Here is a 20,134-nt window from a genome sequence, read left to right as displayed (position 1 = left end):
TTTCTGGTAGTGGAAGTATTGTTATTTTCTTGCTTCTTTATACAGAGACCTTTTGATCTGCATTTCTTTCTAGGTTATGTAATCAAAACAGTATAAATTGGGATGATCTTCTCTGCCCAATCTGACTTTACATTTCGTTTCTTACAGCTGTATGACGTGGTTGGCGAGACTGATACTGGTAGTGGCAGCAGCAGTTGTAGTTGGATCAAGTAACACTACAAACATTGTGTCTCCAAGCAATGTGAATGCTATTATTGGTAAGTAAGTTTCATAATAGTAACAGCAATAACTTCATGTGCACATCAAGTAAATTTGAGGCTAGATGCAACCATCTAATTTTCCTCATTTTTGACCTTTGTTCAATGCTGCTCTTCCAGCGGCAGAAAATTTGTCATTTAATTCTGTTTGGGGCCTGGATAGCTCGAATTATCCCGTCTTACATTATTCTAATGTTTGCATTATCTGTGTTTTGTGCAATCTAAGATAAGTGTAATTTTCAATATTTGGTGAAACAGGAGGGAGTCCATTATTCATATGAGTGTGCATAGTAAATTGCCCAAGTGCTTTATCTTGACAACCAAATTGGCATATCTCAATCACTAACATGTTATCGACTTAGAAACATCAACAATATAAGCCAATAAAACAGGAGTGTCAAATAGTGCATAATGGTATTACGGCCTACATCTACAAACATACGCTGCAAGCTACCTCACGGTGTGAGGTGGAGAGTACTTCTGTTACCACCATCTTTTAGCTTCTTCCCTGCTCCATTCACGAAAGGTACGTGAGAAGAAAACTGTTGGTAAACCTTCGTATTAGCTCTAATTTCTCAGATTTTCTCGTTGTGGTCATTAAACAAGACGTACGAGTGTGCGGGAGGAGTAATATATTGCTCAACTCTTCCCAGAACGTGCTGTTTTGAATTTTCTGTACTAAACACCTCCGTGATGCACAACTCCTCTCTCATAGCGTCTGCCACTAGTTTTTTAGCATCTCTGCAAACCTCTCGCGTCATTTAAATAGTCCCATGACAAAATGTGCCGCTCTTCGTTGGATTTTACGCATCTTTTCTGCTGATACAGTCCAGTAAGGCTCCCAGATGCATGCATTGACTCGGTTTGAAAGCGTGTCACGAAGCTGTTGTACCCTCGCCTGAGGCAAGCTGGTCCAGGGGGCGTGATCGTGTCAGTCATTGACAGCACAGAATCAGAGTGCGGAGCACGTTATCTAATCAACCAATCACATCACTTCTTCGTCACACATACACACAAATAGGAATGTTAATCCTTTAAATTTATATACATACAGTATAGTAACAAGCAAATCTATATCTTCGTACCAGGTGATTATAATTAAACTGACGGTAGTCCGACTGCTGCAGTGCAGGCTATATACATCACAGGACACTGAAATATAGTGGGTATGTTCATTAATCGCAGAGAGTGCTGACAAAATAATAGTTCCAGTTTCCACCACCAAGTGCAAATACAGTGCTGTAAGCAGTCAGAATGTGAAATGTTCCCTGTTTTGACGTCACCATGGCGTTTGTCAGTTTGTGACGTGTGTTGATTTATTTTGTGACGTGGCTGTTGATGTAAAGAGTTAAGAAGGTAGAAGTGTTCCATACCAAACGCAATGGCTATTGAGAAGGAAGACTGTGCAACAATGACGATGCTCCATTGCGGGAATATCACCAACAGAAACAGCTGTGAAGAAGCACCATGTCAATATATGGGTTGAGGAATATGATCAGCCGGCCGCTGTGGCCGAGCGGTTCTAGACGCTTCAGACCGGAACCGCGCTGCTGCTACGGTCTTAGGTTCGAATCCTGCCTCAGGAATGGATGTGTGTGATGTCTTTAGGTCAGTTAGGTTTAAGTAGTTGTAAGTCTAGGGGACTGATGACCTCAGATGTTAAGTCCCACAGTGCTCAGAGCCATTTGAACCTTTTTTTTTTTTTTAATATTTGAAGAAACAAGCAGCAGGTGCAGCAGGGAAAGAGAGGCGTACCATTCCCATGGGAGTTGTTGATGAAGTTGCTGTAACTATAGCCGACCATGCAGCACATGCCTCAGATTCTACAGCTAGTGCTCGAGATGTGTCCCAGCAATTGTCTCTCTCATGGTCAATGGTTTAAAAGATTTTGCGGCGCACTTTACACTGGTATCCTTACAAGATTCAGAATGTGCACCAAATGAAGCTGCAAGATAGGCTACAACGCTATGACTTTGCCCTTCGCCCTCCCCCCCCCCCCCCTCCCCAACCCCTCACCCCACATGTGGCTGGGGAATACGTTTATGAAGGGACAATGACATTTACTACACATGATTTCAGCTGTGCAATAACACACCTGTGTCCACCACGCCAGATGGGGCAGCCGGCTGGTGTGGCCAAGCGGTTCTAGGCACTTCAGTCTGGAACTGCGGGACTGCTACGGCCGCAGGTTCGAATCCTGCCTCGGGCATGGATGTGTGTGATGTCCTTAGGTTAGTTAGGTTTAAGTAGTTCTAAGTTCTAGGGGACTGATGACCTCAGCAGTTAATCCCCATAGTGCTCAGAGCCATTTGAAACATTTTGAACCAGATGGGCCAACACCACATGTTGCTCGCCAGGTGAAAGATTTGCTTCGAGAAACCTTCAGTAACGACCACATCATCCCTAGGAAATTTCAATATGTGTGACCTTCCAGATTTCCCGACCAGAATCCATGTGACTTCTGGTTGTGAGGATGCATGAAAGATCGTGTCTATCAGGATGTATCCAGATTCTTCCTGACCTGAGGGATAGCATACGTCGACATACCGCTCAGATTACACTGGATAAGCTACGAACAATTGCTGACTATGCCGTGTTATGGATGGACCATGTTGCTGTATCAGGAGGCCACACTGAACTCTTGTTGTAACTTGTGACCATGTGCTAATAAGCGTTCCAGAACCACCGTTATCATAGGTTTGATCGTTCCTCCCCTTATCCTGAACCCACATGACATTCTGTCTGTATAACAGCACCATATTTTCACCTGGTGGCAGAAAATGGAACTATTATTTTTTTAGGTTATTCTGCGAGCACACTGTTTAATGAAGATACCTATGATGGGAGCATCCTGCAATGAACACATCCCGAACTGCAGCATTTGGAATACCGTCAGTTTATTTATAACCCCTGGGTATATACATATTCTGCAAATCAGTGTGAAGTACATGGAAAATTGTATGTCCTGTATAGTTATTAGCACTTTTCCTATTCCATTTGCGCAGAGAGCAAGGGAAAAATCATTGTTTAAATGCCTGTGTGCGTGCTATAATTAATCTAATCTTGTCCTTGCGATCCCTAGAGTTTGTATATTCCTAAATTCATCCATTAAGTGGTTTTAGGAACTTTCTAAGTAAGCTTTCACAGGATAGTTTGCATTTATCTTTGACCATCTGCATATCATTTGTTTAAGTGTCTTCGTAACACTCTCTCACAGGTCAGGCAACAAACAAACCTATGACAATTTATGCTCCCCTTCTTTGTATCCGCTCAGTATCCCACGTCATCCCTGTTTGGTACTGGTCGCACAAACTTGAGCAATATTCTGGAGTATGTCACGCAAATGTTTTGTATGCCATTTCCTTTGTATTTCGCTAGTATTCTACCAGTTAACTGCCGTCCGGCATCTGCTTTACCCAAGACTGGACCTATGCGATTGTTCCATTTTCTATCCCTACAAATTGTTACCCCTAACTACGAATAGGTGTAGATAGAAACCAACTGTGTGTCACTGATCTTGTAGTCATAGGATACCTCATGATTTCATTTTGTGAAATACACAATTGTAGATTTGTGGACATTTAAAATGAGTTAGCACTTAGAAATCTTTTCTAAATCTGACTAAATATTTATGCAGCCTTCCTCAGACAGTAGTTCATTATGGATAATTGCATCACCTGCGCAAAGTCTGAGGTTAATACAAACATCAAAATATCCACGGGTGTACTGTCGGTCTACAGTGTCCAACGGGCACAATATTTCGGCGATCATACATGTCGCCATCATCAGGTGAACTGACGGACTGAACTCCTGTGAACATGCCGGCACGGAGATCCGTACGCTATGGCTGCTCAGAGGGAACTGGGTCCGGTCGCGGCGGCGGCCGATGTAAATACCCTCCGCCCGCGGCGCGCTCCCTCCGCTGTCCGCGCCCCGCGCCACGATCACGCGGTAGAACAGATTGCGACGGCGTCTGAGATGACGTCGGTGTGATGGCTCTGTCCGCCGTGGTCGTCACAACTATACGTTTGCTCGATTTACTCGTGATTAACCCAATCGCTGGTTCCCAAACCTTGCTAAGATTATAGCCACAGTCACGGTTTATGAGGTCGTCATTGGTGCGAATTTCGATGGCCTCTCTAACAACGCTGTCCCAGTATCTCGACGTCTGTACCAGAATCCTCGTGCGTTCATACTCCATAGCGTGATTTTCCGACAATGTTCAGCGACCGCCGACTTGCTCGGATACATCAGTCGAGTGTGCCTCTGGTGTTCACGGCATCGATCCTCGACGGTACGCATCGTCTGACCAATATACGACTTGCCACATAGACACGGAATCTGGTACGCGCCGCCCTTCCTCAAACCGAGATCATCTTTGGCGCTCCCCACCAGTGCACGAGTTTTATTCGGAGGACAAAACACAGTTCCGCCGACGGTGTTTCTTCAAAATGCGGACGATTTTCCACGAGAGTGCACCTGTAAATGGAATAAACGCAGTGCCTACCTCCTCCCTCGTGATTTCATCCATCTCCACAGGTTGTGCTGTAGTGGTTGGGCGGAGAGCACGTTGAATGTGCCACTCTGAGTACCCATTTTTTCGAAATACAGTTCTCAGATGTTCCAATTCCTGGAGTAGACTCTGTGCGTCAGAGATAGTGCGCGCCCTATGTACTAGAGTTTTAAGTACCCCATTGCTCTGTGAACGGCGGTGGCAGCTGTCTGCGTGCAAATACAGATCAGTGTGCGTTGTCTTCCTTTACACCCCATGACCTAGGGTGCCGTCAGCCCTTCTCTTGACCAAGACGTCAAGGAAAGGTAATTTTCCCTCCGTTTCAGTCTCCATAGTGAATTTGATGTTGGGGTGTATGGAGTTTAAATGTGTAAGGAAGTCAAGGAGTTTATCCATACCATGTGATCAGATGACGAACGTGTCGTCCACGTCACGGAAAAAGCAATTAGGTTTCCATTTGGATGACGACAGGGCTTCCTCCTCGAAGTTCTCCATGTACAAATTCGCTACCACCGGTGAGAGTGGGCTACCCATGGCGACTCCCACCTTTTCTTCGTAGTATTCTCCATTAAAAAGAAAATACGTGGAAGTCAATATTTGCCTAAAAAGTCGTGAAACTTGTCGCGCGTTGACGAAATCCAAGCCGATGAAGTCAAATATCACCAGTAAAGAGAAGGCGGCCATTCGTGATCTGAGGGAGCGCTCTGAAATTGTTGTCTTACCGGCTGACAAAGGCAATGCTACAGTTGTTGTCTCCCATAAGGACTACACTGATAAGATGCAGAGCCTGCTAAATGACGATTCCTGCCGGAAGATCAGCGTTGACCCTACAAAGAAGGTGGAGAACAAGACGAGGTCGCTTCTCAATGACGCAGATTTACCGGAAGGTGACGCTAAGAAATTGTTACCCCAAGGTCCGGTACCGCCTAGACTATATGGACTCCCGAAGGTTCAGCAACATCAGGGCACCTACATATTTGTTGGCCAAATACCTGACGGGAATGTGAAGTCCTTATGTGGGTAAATGCCCTCATCACATCCGTAATTCCGTGGATTTTGTTAAACGCCTTGATAGCTGCAGGTTGGATGAGTCAGATGTCATGGTGAGTTTTGAACAAACGGAGGGAGTCGCCATGGGTAGCCCACTCTCACCGGTGGTAGCGAATTTGTACATGGAGAACTTCAAGGAGGAAGCCCTGTCGTCATCCAAATGGAAACCTAATTGCTTTTTCCGTTACGTGGACGACACGTTCGTCATCTGGCCACATGGTATGGATAAACTCCTTGACTTCCTTACAGAACTAAACTCCATACACCCCAACATCAAATTCACTATGGAGACTGAAACGGTGGCTAAATTACCTTTCCTTGACGTCTTGGTCAAGAGAAGGGCTGACGGCACCCTATGTCATGGGGTGTAAAGGAAGACAACGCACACTGGTCTGTATTTGCACGCAGACAGCTGCCACCACCGTTCACAGAGGAATGGGGTACTTAAAACTCTAGTACATAGGGCGCGCACTATCTCTGACGGACAGAGTCTACCCCAAGAATTGGAACATCTGAGAACTGTATTTCGAAAAAATGGGTACTCAGAGTGGCACATTCAACGTGCTCTCCGCCCAACCACTACAGCACAACCTGTGGAGATGGATAAAATCACGAGGGAGGAGCTAGGCACTGCGTTATACAGGCGCACTCTCGGGGAAAATCGTCCGCATTTTGAAGAAACACCGGGGCGGAACTGCCTTTTGTCCTCCGAATAAAACTCGTGCACTGGTGGGGAGCGCCAAAGATGACCTCGGTTTGAGGAAGGCCGGCGTGTACCAGACTCCGTGTCTATGAGGCAAGCCGTGTATTGGTCAGACGATGCATACCGTCGAGGATCGAAGCCGTGAACACCAGAGGCACACTCGACTGATGTATCCGAGCATCTCGGCGGTCGCTGAACATTGTTTGTCGGAAAATCACGCTATGGAGTATGAACGCACGAGGATTCTGGTACAGATGTCGAGATACTGGGACGGCGTTGTTAGAGAGGCCATCGAAATTCGCACCAATGACGACCTCATAAACCGTGACTGTGGCTATAACCTTAGCAAGGCTTGGGAACCAGCGATTGGGTTAATCAACTGGTTCAAATGGCTCTTAGCACTATGGGACTGAACATCTATGGTCATCAGTCGCCTAGAACTTAGAACTACTTAAACCTAACTAACCTAAGGACATCACACAACACCCAGTCATCACGAGGCAGAGAAAATCCCTGACCCCGTCGGGAATCGAACCCGGGCCCGGGAAGCGAGAACGCTACCGCACGACCACGAGCTGCGGACTTGGGTTAATCAAGAGTAATTCGAGCAAACGTATAGTTGTGACGACCACGGCGGACAGAGCCATCACACCGACGTCATCTCAGACGTCGTCGCAACCTGTTCTACCGCGTGACCGTGGTACGGGGCGCGGACAGCGGAGGGAGCGCGCCGCGGGCGGAGGGTATTTACATCGGCCGCCGCCGCGACCGAACCCAGTTCCCTCTGAGCAGCCATAGCGTACGGATCTCCGTGCCCGCACGTTCACAGGAGCTCAGTCCGTCAGTTCACCTGATGATGGCGACATGTATGATCGCCGAAATATTGTGCCCGTTGGACACTGTAGACTGGCAGTACACACGTGGATATTTTGATTATCAAATAAGCCGGGAGAAACTCAAGAACCACAATACAAACATCGTCTACAAGGTCATTAAATACCACATGAGCAGCAATGGTCCCAACATATTTCTCTGAGGCACACCTGAATTTATTTCTACATTCTTCTGTTCTTTCGGAACAGACACCACATACACAGGATGATTTTTCCACCGTGTACGAACTCTTGGGACTGATCGCTGAGAGGATATGGAACAAAAAAGATCTAATGAACTTATGCCTGGAAATGCATAGTTTCTGTGCAAGAGAAAGTTTATTCCATCATACATTGTTACGGAGACTGTGGTCTATTACTCGCTGTACCATGCGGCTACGGTTACAGTATGTGTTGAAAATGGGGTCCACATGCCTCAATGCAAGTGCGTATGTGCCGTAGCATGTTCTTCCTCACATGTGCACATCAGCTAGGCTGCAACTGAACAGTGTCAAAGGCAGCATGAATACGCTTCTCCAGTGTCTCCACATATGGAATGGGCTCTGCATACACAATACTTTTGATATGGCCCATAACCAGAAATCGGATAGGTTGAGATTTGATGAATGAGCCGGCCATGCAACTGGACTCCCTCGTCCAACCCAATGACCAGGGAAGACACGTTTGAGACTCGTCCAAACGTTAATGGCAAAGTGGCCTGGATCACCAGCATGTAGCAGCCGCATATCCCTTAGACTCATGAATGACACTTCTTTCAGCAGTGGAGGCAAAGTCACCTGCAAGAAACAGTGGTAGTTCCGGCCTATTGGGTGATGTGGAAGGAAGACTGGTTCCAAAATACAGTCACCAATTATGCCAGCTCACACATCCCAGCTGTACTAATACTGATGGCTCGCTGTCATCTTACCATGGTGGTTCTGCATACTATCCCACTGATGTCTGTTATGAAATTTGAAGATACCACTCTGCGTAAAGGTGGCCTCATCTGTGAATAGGGCAGATGACGCAAATCCCTAAACAGTGGTTTCCTGGTAAAGAAACCAGTGACAAAATGGCTCCCGATTTAGAAAGTCTGTCGCTAGTAAGCCCTGCACACGCTGTGAGTGATAAGTGTAGTAACAATTCTCATGGAGAATGTTCGACACGGTCGTCTGGCTTACCTTGTACTGTCTGGCAAGCTGCCTGGTACTGAATATTCCAGTCGCGTTTTACAGTGTCGATAACATTTTCCTCCAAGTCTGGTTTCTGAACATTTTGGGTACATCCTTCATGATTTCCTGCTTCCTGAAACGAGCTGATCTCAGGCACGGCAAAACACTGTTGTAAACATGGAATACTATGGGAATACTAGGGATAAGCCTGATGCAGCCTTGCTACCCGCCTCCTGTTGCCATTTGCCTTTTTGTATGTAAACACCATGTCGGCAAGCTCTTGATTCAAATACAGAACATTGTGTACAATGCTGTAACACATCCACTACAAAGTGAATCAGCAAAAGAAGTGAACTGGAAACAACATAACCAATTACTGTGGCAGGAAAGGGCACTAGGGCATGACATATCAAGGAACAGTACCACTCTGTAGGAGGAAACCATGCATACTGTAATTGTGGGTGCATGGTACATCACATATTATATCACAGTCTATGTAACAAAGTGTGGTTGGGTAAATGATCTCCAGCATGGAAACCATGCATTTCCAGACATAAGTTCATTAGACTTTTTTGTTCCATATCCTCTCATTGATCAATCCAAAGGGTTTGTAAATGGTGAATAAAATCACCCTGCGTAATTCAAGTGAGGCTGGCCACTGCGATCGAGCGGTTCTAGATGCTTCAGTCCTGAACCACGCAGCTGCTACGGTCACAGGTTCGAATCCTGCCTCGGGCATGGATGTGTGTGATGTCCTTAGGTTAGTTAGGTTTAAGTAGTTCTAAGTCTAGGGGACTGATGAACTCAGATGTTAAGTCTCATAGTGCTTAGAGCTATTGGAACCATTTGAACTCAAGCGAGAAGCAAGGACGGCAAGTGATGCCTTCAGTGCAGATGCAGACCAATCTTGAACTTTTGCAGGAGTCGGCAAGATGCCGTGAATAATAAGGATAATGGGCAAGGAGCACTACATCAGTAGTGTGTGGATAAGTGACAATTTGTATCTGCCAGGAGGCATGCCAGGGTAGTCTGTCCACTTGCAATGACCACTGTGTCTGGATGGCACAGTGGTCTGTGCATCTGCCTAGTAAGCAGGAGAGCCAGGTTAGAATCTCGGCCAAGCAAATTTTCAATTTTCCTCATTGATTTAAATCAATGCCCACTGGCAGCTAATGTCTTTAATTCCTTTGTATGTTGATGCTAGGTGGTTGCAGGACTGTTCTTTTTGATGTGTTGAAAGAACAGACAACACTTATATGATAGGGATTCCATCAGGTACTGGAGTTTTGTTGAATTTTAATGGTTTCAGCTGTTTCTCAATGCCACTGATTCTAACATCTAATTCACTCATCTTCACTGTGGTAAAAGAATTAAATTGGGACAATACTCCTGGTTTTTCCTTTGCAAAGGAACATTTGAAAATGGAGTTTAGCACTCCTGCTTTAATTTTGTTACCCTCAGTTTTAGTTCCTGTGATTTTCATGAGCATCTGTACACTAACTTTGGTGCCACCAACAACCTTAACATTCGACTAGAATTCTTCAAGTTTTGTGAAGGAACTTATGATAATATCCTGCCATGGTAGTCAATGAAGGCTTCAGGCATTGCCCTCTTGACACCCAAATATGTTTCATTCATCATCTCTTTATTTACAATCTATGCTTTCTCTTGCACCTTTTATTCATTAGTCTGTTTCTTTAGACTATTCTTTACACTGATTTTATGCCATAGAGGATTCCTCCCATCATGAACTGTTCTGATTTCTTATACATATATAATTCAGTAGTCTCTGTTTCTTTAGAAGTTTCTTTACGGTGACTCTATACCCTGGAAAATATCTCCCCTCAGAAACTGTACACATGTGCCTGAGTGCATGTTCAACTATTCTTCTAAACGTGAGCCGTATTCCTCTACATGCACCTGTTATGAGCTAAAGAGTTTCACGTTTGTCATTGGGATAAGATACTACTGCCTCTTTGTCTAGTTTATTGAACATATATATATTTCTGCTTCTTTTAGTTGCCCTTTGTACTTTTTTAAGCATTGTTGGTACAACTACCTCATGGCCACTGATACCAGTTTTGAGGTGCACATTCTCAAAGAGGTTAGGTCTATTTGTTGCCATTAGATCAAATATTTTTCCACCATGAGTAGAATTCTGAACTAGATGTTCTAGGTAGTTTTTAGAGAAGGTTTTTAGTAATGTTTCACAGAATGTTACATCACTAACAAAACTGTAATTATCCAAACTGACTGTTGAATGATTAAAATCTCCTCTAATGATTACATTTGATTGGGGAACTCAAGTAATAGTGATCTGAAGTTTTTTTCTAAAGTTTGAATACATCACGAGGTAAGTATGGTGGTTGATAGAAGGATCCAATTATAATTCCATGCACACTCCTGGTACTGAGTCTTACCCAAATAATCTCGCATGCAGCTTCAGTTTCCATCTCGATGGATTTGAGTTCCTAATCTACTGTAACATACACCACCACCATTTCCCATTTCAATGTTTGCTTGAATTTTCCCCAAAAAACTCACTGCTGTTGATAAAGGTTTTAACCAGCTTTCTGTCCCGAGTATTATGTGACTTCCTGCTTTTTATGAGTGCTTAAAAATCTGGCATTTCATTTTGAATGCTTCAGTAGTTACCCAGTAGGATTTTAATATCCTCACCTGTGAGGGGTATTTCTTTGGATCTTACATCAATACTTATGGGTCTCCTGCAACTATCTTTATCTGGACTAGATGAAGAGTCACTTAATCTAAAAAATCCTTCTGTGCACCGCACACAGTCAGATACCTGGTTAGCAGCCTCTTACGTGTTGTGAACACCTGATCAATTTAAGGGGAACATACAGTTCTCAGTCCTATGGTGCGACTGTAGGAATTCACATCCTAGCTTATCGCATAATTTTTTAAGTCTCTGGTTCAAGCCTTCTACTCGACTCAGAACAGGGGTCCATGATCTGCTCTGGACATAATACCACATTTTGTGAGCTTCCTCAAATGTCCAGGAGAAAGGCTTGTGTTCTAAACCTTCTCTGCCATTTGATGGAACGTTCAAAGAATGACCTCAGATCCCATTCAGCAGACATTGTTTGTCCCAATGTGTGCCACAATATGCAGTTGATTGCACTCTGTTTCCTCACTGACTGCCGCAATACCCTGTTTGTTGTGTTGAATGAGGTCCCAAGGCATAAACACTAAGTGCACATCGCGTTCCTTCCCATCCCTTGTTGCTACAATTATTCGGTGTATTGTATGTTTGAAGTGCCAATGATTAATGGACCCCCTACCCTTTTGTGCCTGCTTGCTACTGACACGGGAAGGAGAGGGTTGTCCAACAGGTTAAGTGAGTCTCACTGGCTCACTTTCACTTTCAGTGAAAAACATCACCTCAGATTTGTTTGTTAGGGAATGGATGTAACACCCTGAGCTCTCCATAGTCCCTGTCATCCCCATGCTAGTCGCCTAGCCCTACCACTGATGTTTCACTCACGAGTCAAGTGAACAAGTAGTGATGGATCTTGTGCTTCCTGTAGATGAGACAGGATCTACAGGAGAGGGTAGTACTAGAGGTAACTTTGGAATCCTGGTACATGAGTCTCAGGAGTCACCGACCGAGTGAGGTGACACAGTGGTTGGCACGCTGGACTCGCATTCAGGAGGATGACGAACCCACATATGACCATCCAGATTTATGTTTTTTGTTTCAGGCAAATGCTGGGATGGTTCCTTTCAAAAGCATGGCCAATTTCCTTCCCCATCCTTCCCTAATCCGAGCTTGTGCTCTGTCTCAAATGACCTCTTTGTTGATGGGTTGTTAAACACTAATCTCCTCCTCCTCTCTCAGGAGCGCTCCCAACACACCCATTTAGTGCAGCTCCCCATTTCTTGGCAGTAGTTACAGGGATTTCCAGCTGCTTACTAACAGCAACTAATGCATCCTATGGCAGAGAACAGCGTGCACAGTGTGGCTGCAATGTGGCTGGTGCACTAATTTACAGAATAATAAATAAATAACTTTAAACTAAGCTTGCTGATTCTCTTTTAGTTTGTAGGTATGATATGCTACAGGTGTTACCAGTAGGATTTTAGAACTGAAGTGATTAACAGCCAAAACCAGATACCTGGTTCTGCAACAGAAATACTTGGTATAAAATTTACTGTCTCTCTGAAACATTTTTGAGGTTATGGTCACTAACAAATTTCCTATAAATGCAGACAGTATACATTGCTGTTAAGAGATAAACTTATGATACGATATTACATTACCTGTTATTTACAAATGCTGATTTACTATGAAAAGTATTATTCACAACACTCTCAGCTTAAAAATTTTTTCAGAAATTTGCATCTGCAAGTGTTAAAAAACTCTCAAAAATATATCTTTTTTCGCAGTATACAATGAAATTTCAGAACTATTATTTTTCAATGAAGATATTGTTGCTGAAAGTATCTAAATAGAACAAATAACTTTTACAGTTTATGATATAGTATGAATTTATCGTGGCACGCTCAGATGTTCAAAAGTAAACAGGACATGAACAGTAAAATACTGGAATCTAGACTTTTGAATCAAACTAATCAGGCACACGCTGTCTCACATGCAATAAAATTTGATAGTCAGGTTATATATGTAAATAAACAATGAACTGCTCAGACTTTTTTAATTAGCTGGATTTGTGACACCTCCTACACTAAAGTGCCAAAGATTAACTCTGCAGTGTCAGATTAACACAAACAAAATTACAAAAATTGTGGAGCAACAGTAAAGCATGTCATCCAGCTGAGGTGGCTAACAGTGCTTCAATCTAAGTACGGTATGTATTGGAAATGTGAGCACGAGTGAGTTACCTATACATGATAACTTTACTGGTGCCTGCTGTGGATCGCTTCGTTTATATGTGATGGACATATGCATACCATGTACTTACCTTGTGGATTCTGGTTCCGATATTAGCATGTTACCAATGATACAAAAAGGACAACCTAAGACCAGCACATACAGCACCTAATAGCTCACTAATTTGTGTCTACAGAGAACAGACAGAAGTTGTTGTTTTAAGATTTGAATAACCTTAAACAATTTCACCACCATGTATATTATATATGATGCATATTAGTTTTTCCATTTTACCATGTGCATCATATTCGATCACACGAGGAGCTCTGGTTATTTGCCTATGGTGGGCCCCACATTCTACTGGCAAGTGGCAAAATTTCTGTAATGTTGGTTTGGTAGTGGCAGCACTGGATGATAAGCAATCATTATTTGATTACAGTATTGCATGTAGTGTCAGTACTGTACGTGTTTCTTGCTCATACTGGCATTTTGTTTACATAAGTGGCACTGAGTACTGGATGTTTTCCATAAGACTTTGTGGTTGTTTGATGAACAATGGATTCACAAGAGAAGAGAATCTGGAAATGATTGGAGGTATCAAGTTTATCTAATGAATCACTGTTAGTAAATCTGATCCAAACTATTGTGCTCCTTCCTTGAGTGAGAGTAGTAGTGAAGATGAAGTAATTCCATTGAAGAAAAAATGTATTAATGCAAGTTACGAATAATATGTCCACAAATGGCATAAACAAAGTTTCATCTTCCATTGATGAACACAGTGAAAGTGAGTTGTCACCTAAAGAGATATTGTGTACTGATGTGCTCCCTACTTCATGAATAAAGTGGTGTGGTGTGCAGGGAAATGGAAACAATTTTGTTTTTTGGTAACTGTGGAATAGGCAATGCACTTTTGAGTGATCTACATGGAAATATTCATCCTATTGACATTTACAATTTTTTCCTTGAGAAGAAATGTGTCATTTTATAGTGAAGGAAACAAATTGTTACGCTGAATGAAAGATTGTTAATAGAATAACCCCAGAGGCATTATTACCATTATTGAGATTGACTTTATGGAATGATATCAGCGTTGATGATTTGAGGAAATTTGTGAGACTTACGTTATGGATGGGGCTTGATCATAAGTCAAGAATGGAGCATTAATGGAGCCAGAATATGCTTTACAAAAACCAGGTGTTTTCTATTATTTCCCAAAATATATCTGATTTCTTGGTCCATTGCATACATATTTGTGTCAGTGGAAACATAGATGAAAATAAAATATGCTCAAAATTAGCAAACTTGGGCATCATCTGAACACAAAATTCCAAGACGCCTTCACTCCAGGTGAAGCTGTTTGTATTGATAAAACAATGGCTCCATTTGTGGAAGGTTATATTTTTGTCAGTACATTCCTGAAGAATGTTTTAAATACAGAGTGAAATTACACAAAATATGTGCTATAGGTGGATGTACTTGGAATGTTAAAGTGTATTGTGGAAAAGAAATTAATGCTATAGATTCAACAACAACAATTGTTTTGGAACTAATGGAATCACTTTTGAATTCTGGAAGAACACTCCTTGTGGATAACTTCTACACTTCTACAAACTTGGTGCACATTCTTCTAGAAAAACAAAAAGGGGAGGTCAAAAAACTATTATCACAAAAATGTTGAAGAAAGGGGAAATGGTGGTTGCAGGAAACAACACAAAGGTAGTAGATGGAAAGTGGTGTGACAAGAGGGATTACATTTGTTGACAACCAAGCTCTAACATGAGCTTATGGCAGTGGAAACAAGAAGAGATGAAGTGAAAAAAATGCAGTTGTTGATTATAATGCAGCCAAATGCTTTGAAATCAAAAGAAAATCTGTGGCTCTTGCTCATGGAAGTCATTGAAGTGGTACCACAAAGTGGGCTTTGAATTACTATTCAGTACTACTCTTGTAAATGCTAATACTTTGCATGTTCAGGTTACAAAACAAAGAAATGGGTGTCATTGCTTTCCTTGAGGCATTTGCAAATGAGTTGCTCAGGGCTGACAGTACTTAGGAGACACTAATAAAGGGGAATCACGTACCAGTTGAAACTGCTGTGAGATGACATTGTAACAGCTGTTACCAGAAACCCACCAAGGCAAGTGGGCAAAATCATGCTATCAAATATAGTAAGCAGATCTCATTGAAGTGCCAAATTTGTCCTGAGAGTTTCATGTGCATGGACTGTTTTTTGTGTTGCACAAATGTGTAAAAATGTAAGTTTTTAAATTTGATAATTAAAGTAGTCATGTAAAGGTAGTTGGAGCATTTATTTGCCAATAATAACATGTTCCTCAGATATATGAGTGTGCCTCATATTCGATCACATCATATGTATCAGATTAATAGCAATTTTTTAAAGTTTCATGAATTATCAGACATGCAAGCTTAAATTTTTTAAATAACATGACGGAAGAAAGTTATGACCAAAGTGAAAAAATTACCAAAATGCTGCCGGCAGTCAAATTGTTATCGTGGACTTTTGTATTATCACGTATTGCCAAACTTATTTTGGGTTCTGGCTTTTTGCATCACTACAGTTTCAGGATACATTTGCACTCAGAATAAATCTGAATAGGATCACAAACAGTTAGATAGCCTATGGAAGACTGCCAAAACTTATGCCTGAACTTTTGCTCCTTTTCAGCAAAAGAGGCAGTTCACTAAAAATGAACTTAGTGCTGCCAGCTGAGCCAACACATTATGTGCACAAACAAATCATATGGGCACATTTGACTCATTTTCTCCTGTCTCTAATGAGACACCTGTTCAGGCCCAGCAGTTCATGTTTTGTGTGAGTGGGTAGTTGTCCAGAAAGGGTTCCCCACCTCCCTCTCCCCCCACCCCACCCCGCCCCCATACCCATCTACTCCCAAAGAAATTGTAAATAGAAGCAAAATTCATGAAAAGAAGAGTTAAGAATGAAACTTACAATAAAATTCCAAATGATTCTTAAAACATTATTTACTTAATAAAATACAATACAATAAAAAAATCACTTCCATACCACGAAAACATTGCAGCACTTTGGGTGCCATGAACTAAAAAGTACTTAATAAGTCATCTGAATCTAGTTTATCACAAACTTTGAATATGTCATCTGAATCTAGTTTATCACAAACTCTGCAGTAAACAAGCTAAATGGAGATATGTTTGATCTGATATTGCACCATTGTTGATCTTAAAAAGTCTTGAATCAGCATAAAAACTTCCTTCATTAGAACAGAATGGTACAGGAATAAAAACTGCAAGCAAACAAATTGCACAAGCTCTGGATTCAGTCATTTTATCCACTTATGTCTTTTTAAAAGCTCTACAATTTCTCTCAAGGTTTTTGCCTGCTCTTCAAAAGATGCAAAAATGTGTCTATCATTTATCAGTCTCTCCCCCTAAAAATAATTTACATAAAATTTTATATTCAAATTGATGTCTGTAGGATGTTCTTGAGTAAATTTTTACAACAATTAAAAATAAAAATTTGATGGACTGGTTGTTTTTGAGTAGCACAATAGTTGGTTTAATACTTCAAAATATGGTTTTCTGAAAACTTTTTGAGGCCTTTTGAATATGATGTTTCTGTTATTACCTTGAACGAGATGTTTTAGAGTTTTGTGCTACCATGTAATTTTAGGTTTGTAATGATCAAGATCAGCAACAGCATGAACACTTTCATGCAAAATTCCCACTAATTTAAAATTATGCATAAACATCAGTAGATGCTTATATTTTTTCATTTTATTTGAAGACACATAGATTAGATTTCTATAATTCTGAGTTTAAAATTTCTGCTGAAGAACAACTTCAGTAGCACTGTTAAAATAGGACTAGAACATTCAGTTGCTTCTGGTGATGCCATGCTATTAATCCCATGTCAGTACAAGAGTCATACCAAAACTATAGCTATTGTTTATAAGTTGTCCTTATAGCCTTCAGAAATTTTATCCATACTGCCCACTGTTGCCTGCTACTCTCTCATTGGCTGCATATCACAAACAACTGACACACCTTCTTTTGTTCCCATCATACCTCGTGGCAAGTGCTGACAACATTCCTGCACAATACACATACATACACCACTGGTCCTAGTTTTGACTTTTACCAACTGTTGTAAATAGTGTAGAACAATATGTTACTGATTACTAAAATCTCAATTATGTGTATCTGTTATTGGATGCTCTCCTGAGGGATATCATGCCAAATGCTATCTGAATGGCACGTTAGATCATCAAAATCCTGTGCTGTTTGGAAGGCACTGCCCATAACCCTCCAAACATTCTCAACTGGAAAGAGATTCAGTGACATTGCTGGCTGACGCAGTGTTTGGAAAGCATGAAGACAAGCAATAGAAACATTCACCATGTGCTGGTGAGCATTATTTTGCTAAAATGTAAGCCCAGGATGGATTCCCATGAATGGCAACAAAATGGGCTGTAGAATATAGTCAAAGTACTGCTGTGCTGTAAGGGTGCCATGGATGACAATGAAAGGGGTCGTGCTACGAAATAAAATGGCACCCCCAATCATCACTCCTGACAATTGGGCCATATGGTAGGTGACAGAGAGGTTGGTACCCCACCACTGTCGGAGGTGTCTCCAATCATGTCTTCGCTGGTCATCAGGGCTCAGTTCGAAGTAGAAGTCATCACTGAAAACAATTCTACTCCAGTCAATGAGATTCCAGGTCATGACATGTCTGGAGGCACTTCGGACAGCAGTGGGATACAAACCTGTCTGTCACCTGCCATACAATCTGACAACCAGCAGTGATGGTCAGGGGTGCAATTTCTTCCGGCCCCTTTGGTTTTCATTCACAATACCCTTAAAACTCAGCAGTACATCGACAATATTCTATGCCCCATTTTGTCCTTCTGGTGTGTATTTGTGAAGAAGAATTCCACGGACATCAAAGAAGACAGTCAGCACCACGTTGATTTTGCTTCACACCTGCCACACTTTCTTGGAGACTAAGGATGCTTCCAATGTGATGACTGTCTTTTTGTTTCTGGGTCATATCCGTACACCCATGACTCATCTACAGTTATCACGGTGTTCAGAGGCCCAGGATCAGTGTTGGTGGTTTCCAGAAGGACCTGTGCAATGTCAAAACAGAGGTCTTTTTGTTCCAGCGACAACAACTTGGGCACAAATTTCACAGCCACTCGGTGCATGTTCAAACCATCACACAAAATTGCATGTGCAGAATCTTTACTCACCCCAACCTCTTGAGCAATCTCCTGTACAGTCAAATGATGATCTACCATCACCAAAGTTTGCACCCTTTCAACAACAGCTGCACTCCAGGCAGTCTGGGGCCTGCCAGAACGCTGGTCACTCTCCGCTGTTGTGCATTCGTGTTTGAATCAGTGAACCACTCCTTAATTTGTGTTACACCCATTGCATCTTCTCCAAACATCTGCTGAATCTTATGAATTGTTTTGCTTTGAGAATCACCAAGCTTTTGACATAATTTGATGCAGTATCTTTGCTCAACACATTCAGTGTTCGTGAGAGAATTGGTAATCCGACAAACATGTTGTGCAGCACCTCACTTAGCGACCGTCAGGCAGTGACTGACGCACTGGAAGGCAGGGACAAAATTCACGCATGGGCATAAAGGTCTCTTCCTTTACTGTGTTCAGTGGCACCACACTATCATCTCTATTTTGCATGGGAAAGGTCAGATACTTTTTAGACAGACCTCATATGACAATGTGCTTACTATGACTGTGAGCTTCCCTCAAAAATGAATGATGTCTGGTGTTATCCGCATTGGGCCAAAACAGATTCCGTAATCTGTACTTCTGGTCAGCTTGTCCTTGCTTCACTCTGCCTGGCTTGCAGTCTCCGGCCTATCATACCCACCATTTATTGTGATGCTTTCTGAGAAAATGTCAGCTAAAATAAGTGAAATAAAGAACCTGCCTACATTAGGTAATCAGTGACTTTATCATGCAGAAGTAATAGTTGTTGTGTACTTGATATTTTTCTGGGAATTCACCTAAAACCAATATAGTATACAATTAGATGAGAAAGGAATTGTGCACAGGTAAAAATGAATGATTCCCAAAAAGGAACAATCACCATTGAACTAGTTCCCAAAGATGAAAGATTATGCCCATCTCTGTACATGCAGCATCACTGGCAATCATTGTTGATACCAGCCATCTCGGTTTTGGAGTGGTGCTATATCAACAAGTAATTGGATCATGGCAACCGCTTAATTTTTTTTCTCCAAAACTCACTGTCTCCTAGACCAAGTGGAGCATATGTGATAGAGAAACAAGGGCCATTCATGAAGATATTCAACACGTCCAGTCATATGTGGAGACATGTAGAGAAACAAGGGCCATTCATGAAGATATTCAACACGTCCAGTCATATGTGGAGACATGTCTATTTGTTGTGTACAGTGACCACAAACAATCAATTTTGCTTTTACAAAGCCAAGGGAATCATTTTCACCAAACTGTTCAGACAGCTGGAGTTTATTAGACAGTTTGCAGCAGGTGTTAGGCATATTAAAGATGCCAACAATTTGGTGGCAGACTTTTTCATTGCTCAGTGCCATATCTGGTAGTTTCAACCATGATCAGATGGCTTCAGTGCAAGCTGCTGACACACAACTTCAAAAACTTATCAAAAGCCGAGATATGAGTTTGAAATTCAAGCAGCTGCC

At 42.1% G+C, this 20,134-nt stretch overlaps 1 protein-coding gene across 1 annotated transcript in view; it reads left to right on the top strand.

The window, feature by feature from the left end:
- Nucleotides 1–20,134, top strand: part of LOC124799064 (metabotropic glutamate receptor-like) — a 131,006-nt gene that overhangs the window by 77,452 nt on the left and 33,420 nt on the right. Inside the window, exon 2 of the mRNA XM_047262602.1 lies at nucleotides 148–257. Coding sequence (XP_047118558.1) covers nucleotides 148–257 — 110 coding nt within the window. The remainder of the gene's footprint in view (nucleotides 1–147; nucleotides 258–20,134) is intronic.

Source organism: Schistocerca piceifrons, chromosome 5 (assembly GCF_021461385.2).
Source record: "Schistocerca piceifrons isolate TAMUIC-IGC-003096 chromosome 5, iqSchPice1.1, whole genome shotgun sequence".
Classification (NCBI taxonomy): Eukaryota; Metazoa; Arthropoda; class Insecta; order Orthoptera; family Acrididae; genus Schistocerca; species Schistocerca piceifrons.
This window is presented reverse-complemented; position numbering and strand designations above follow the sequence as displayed.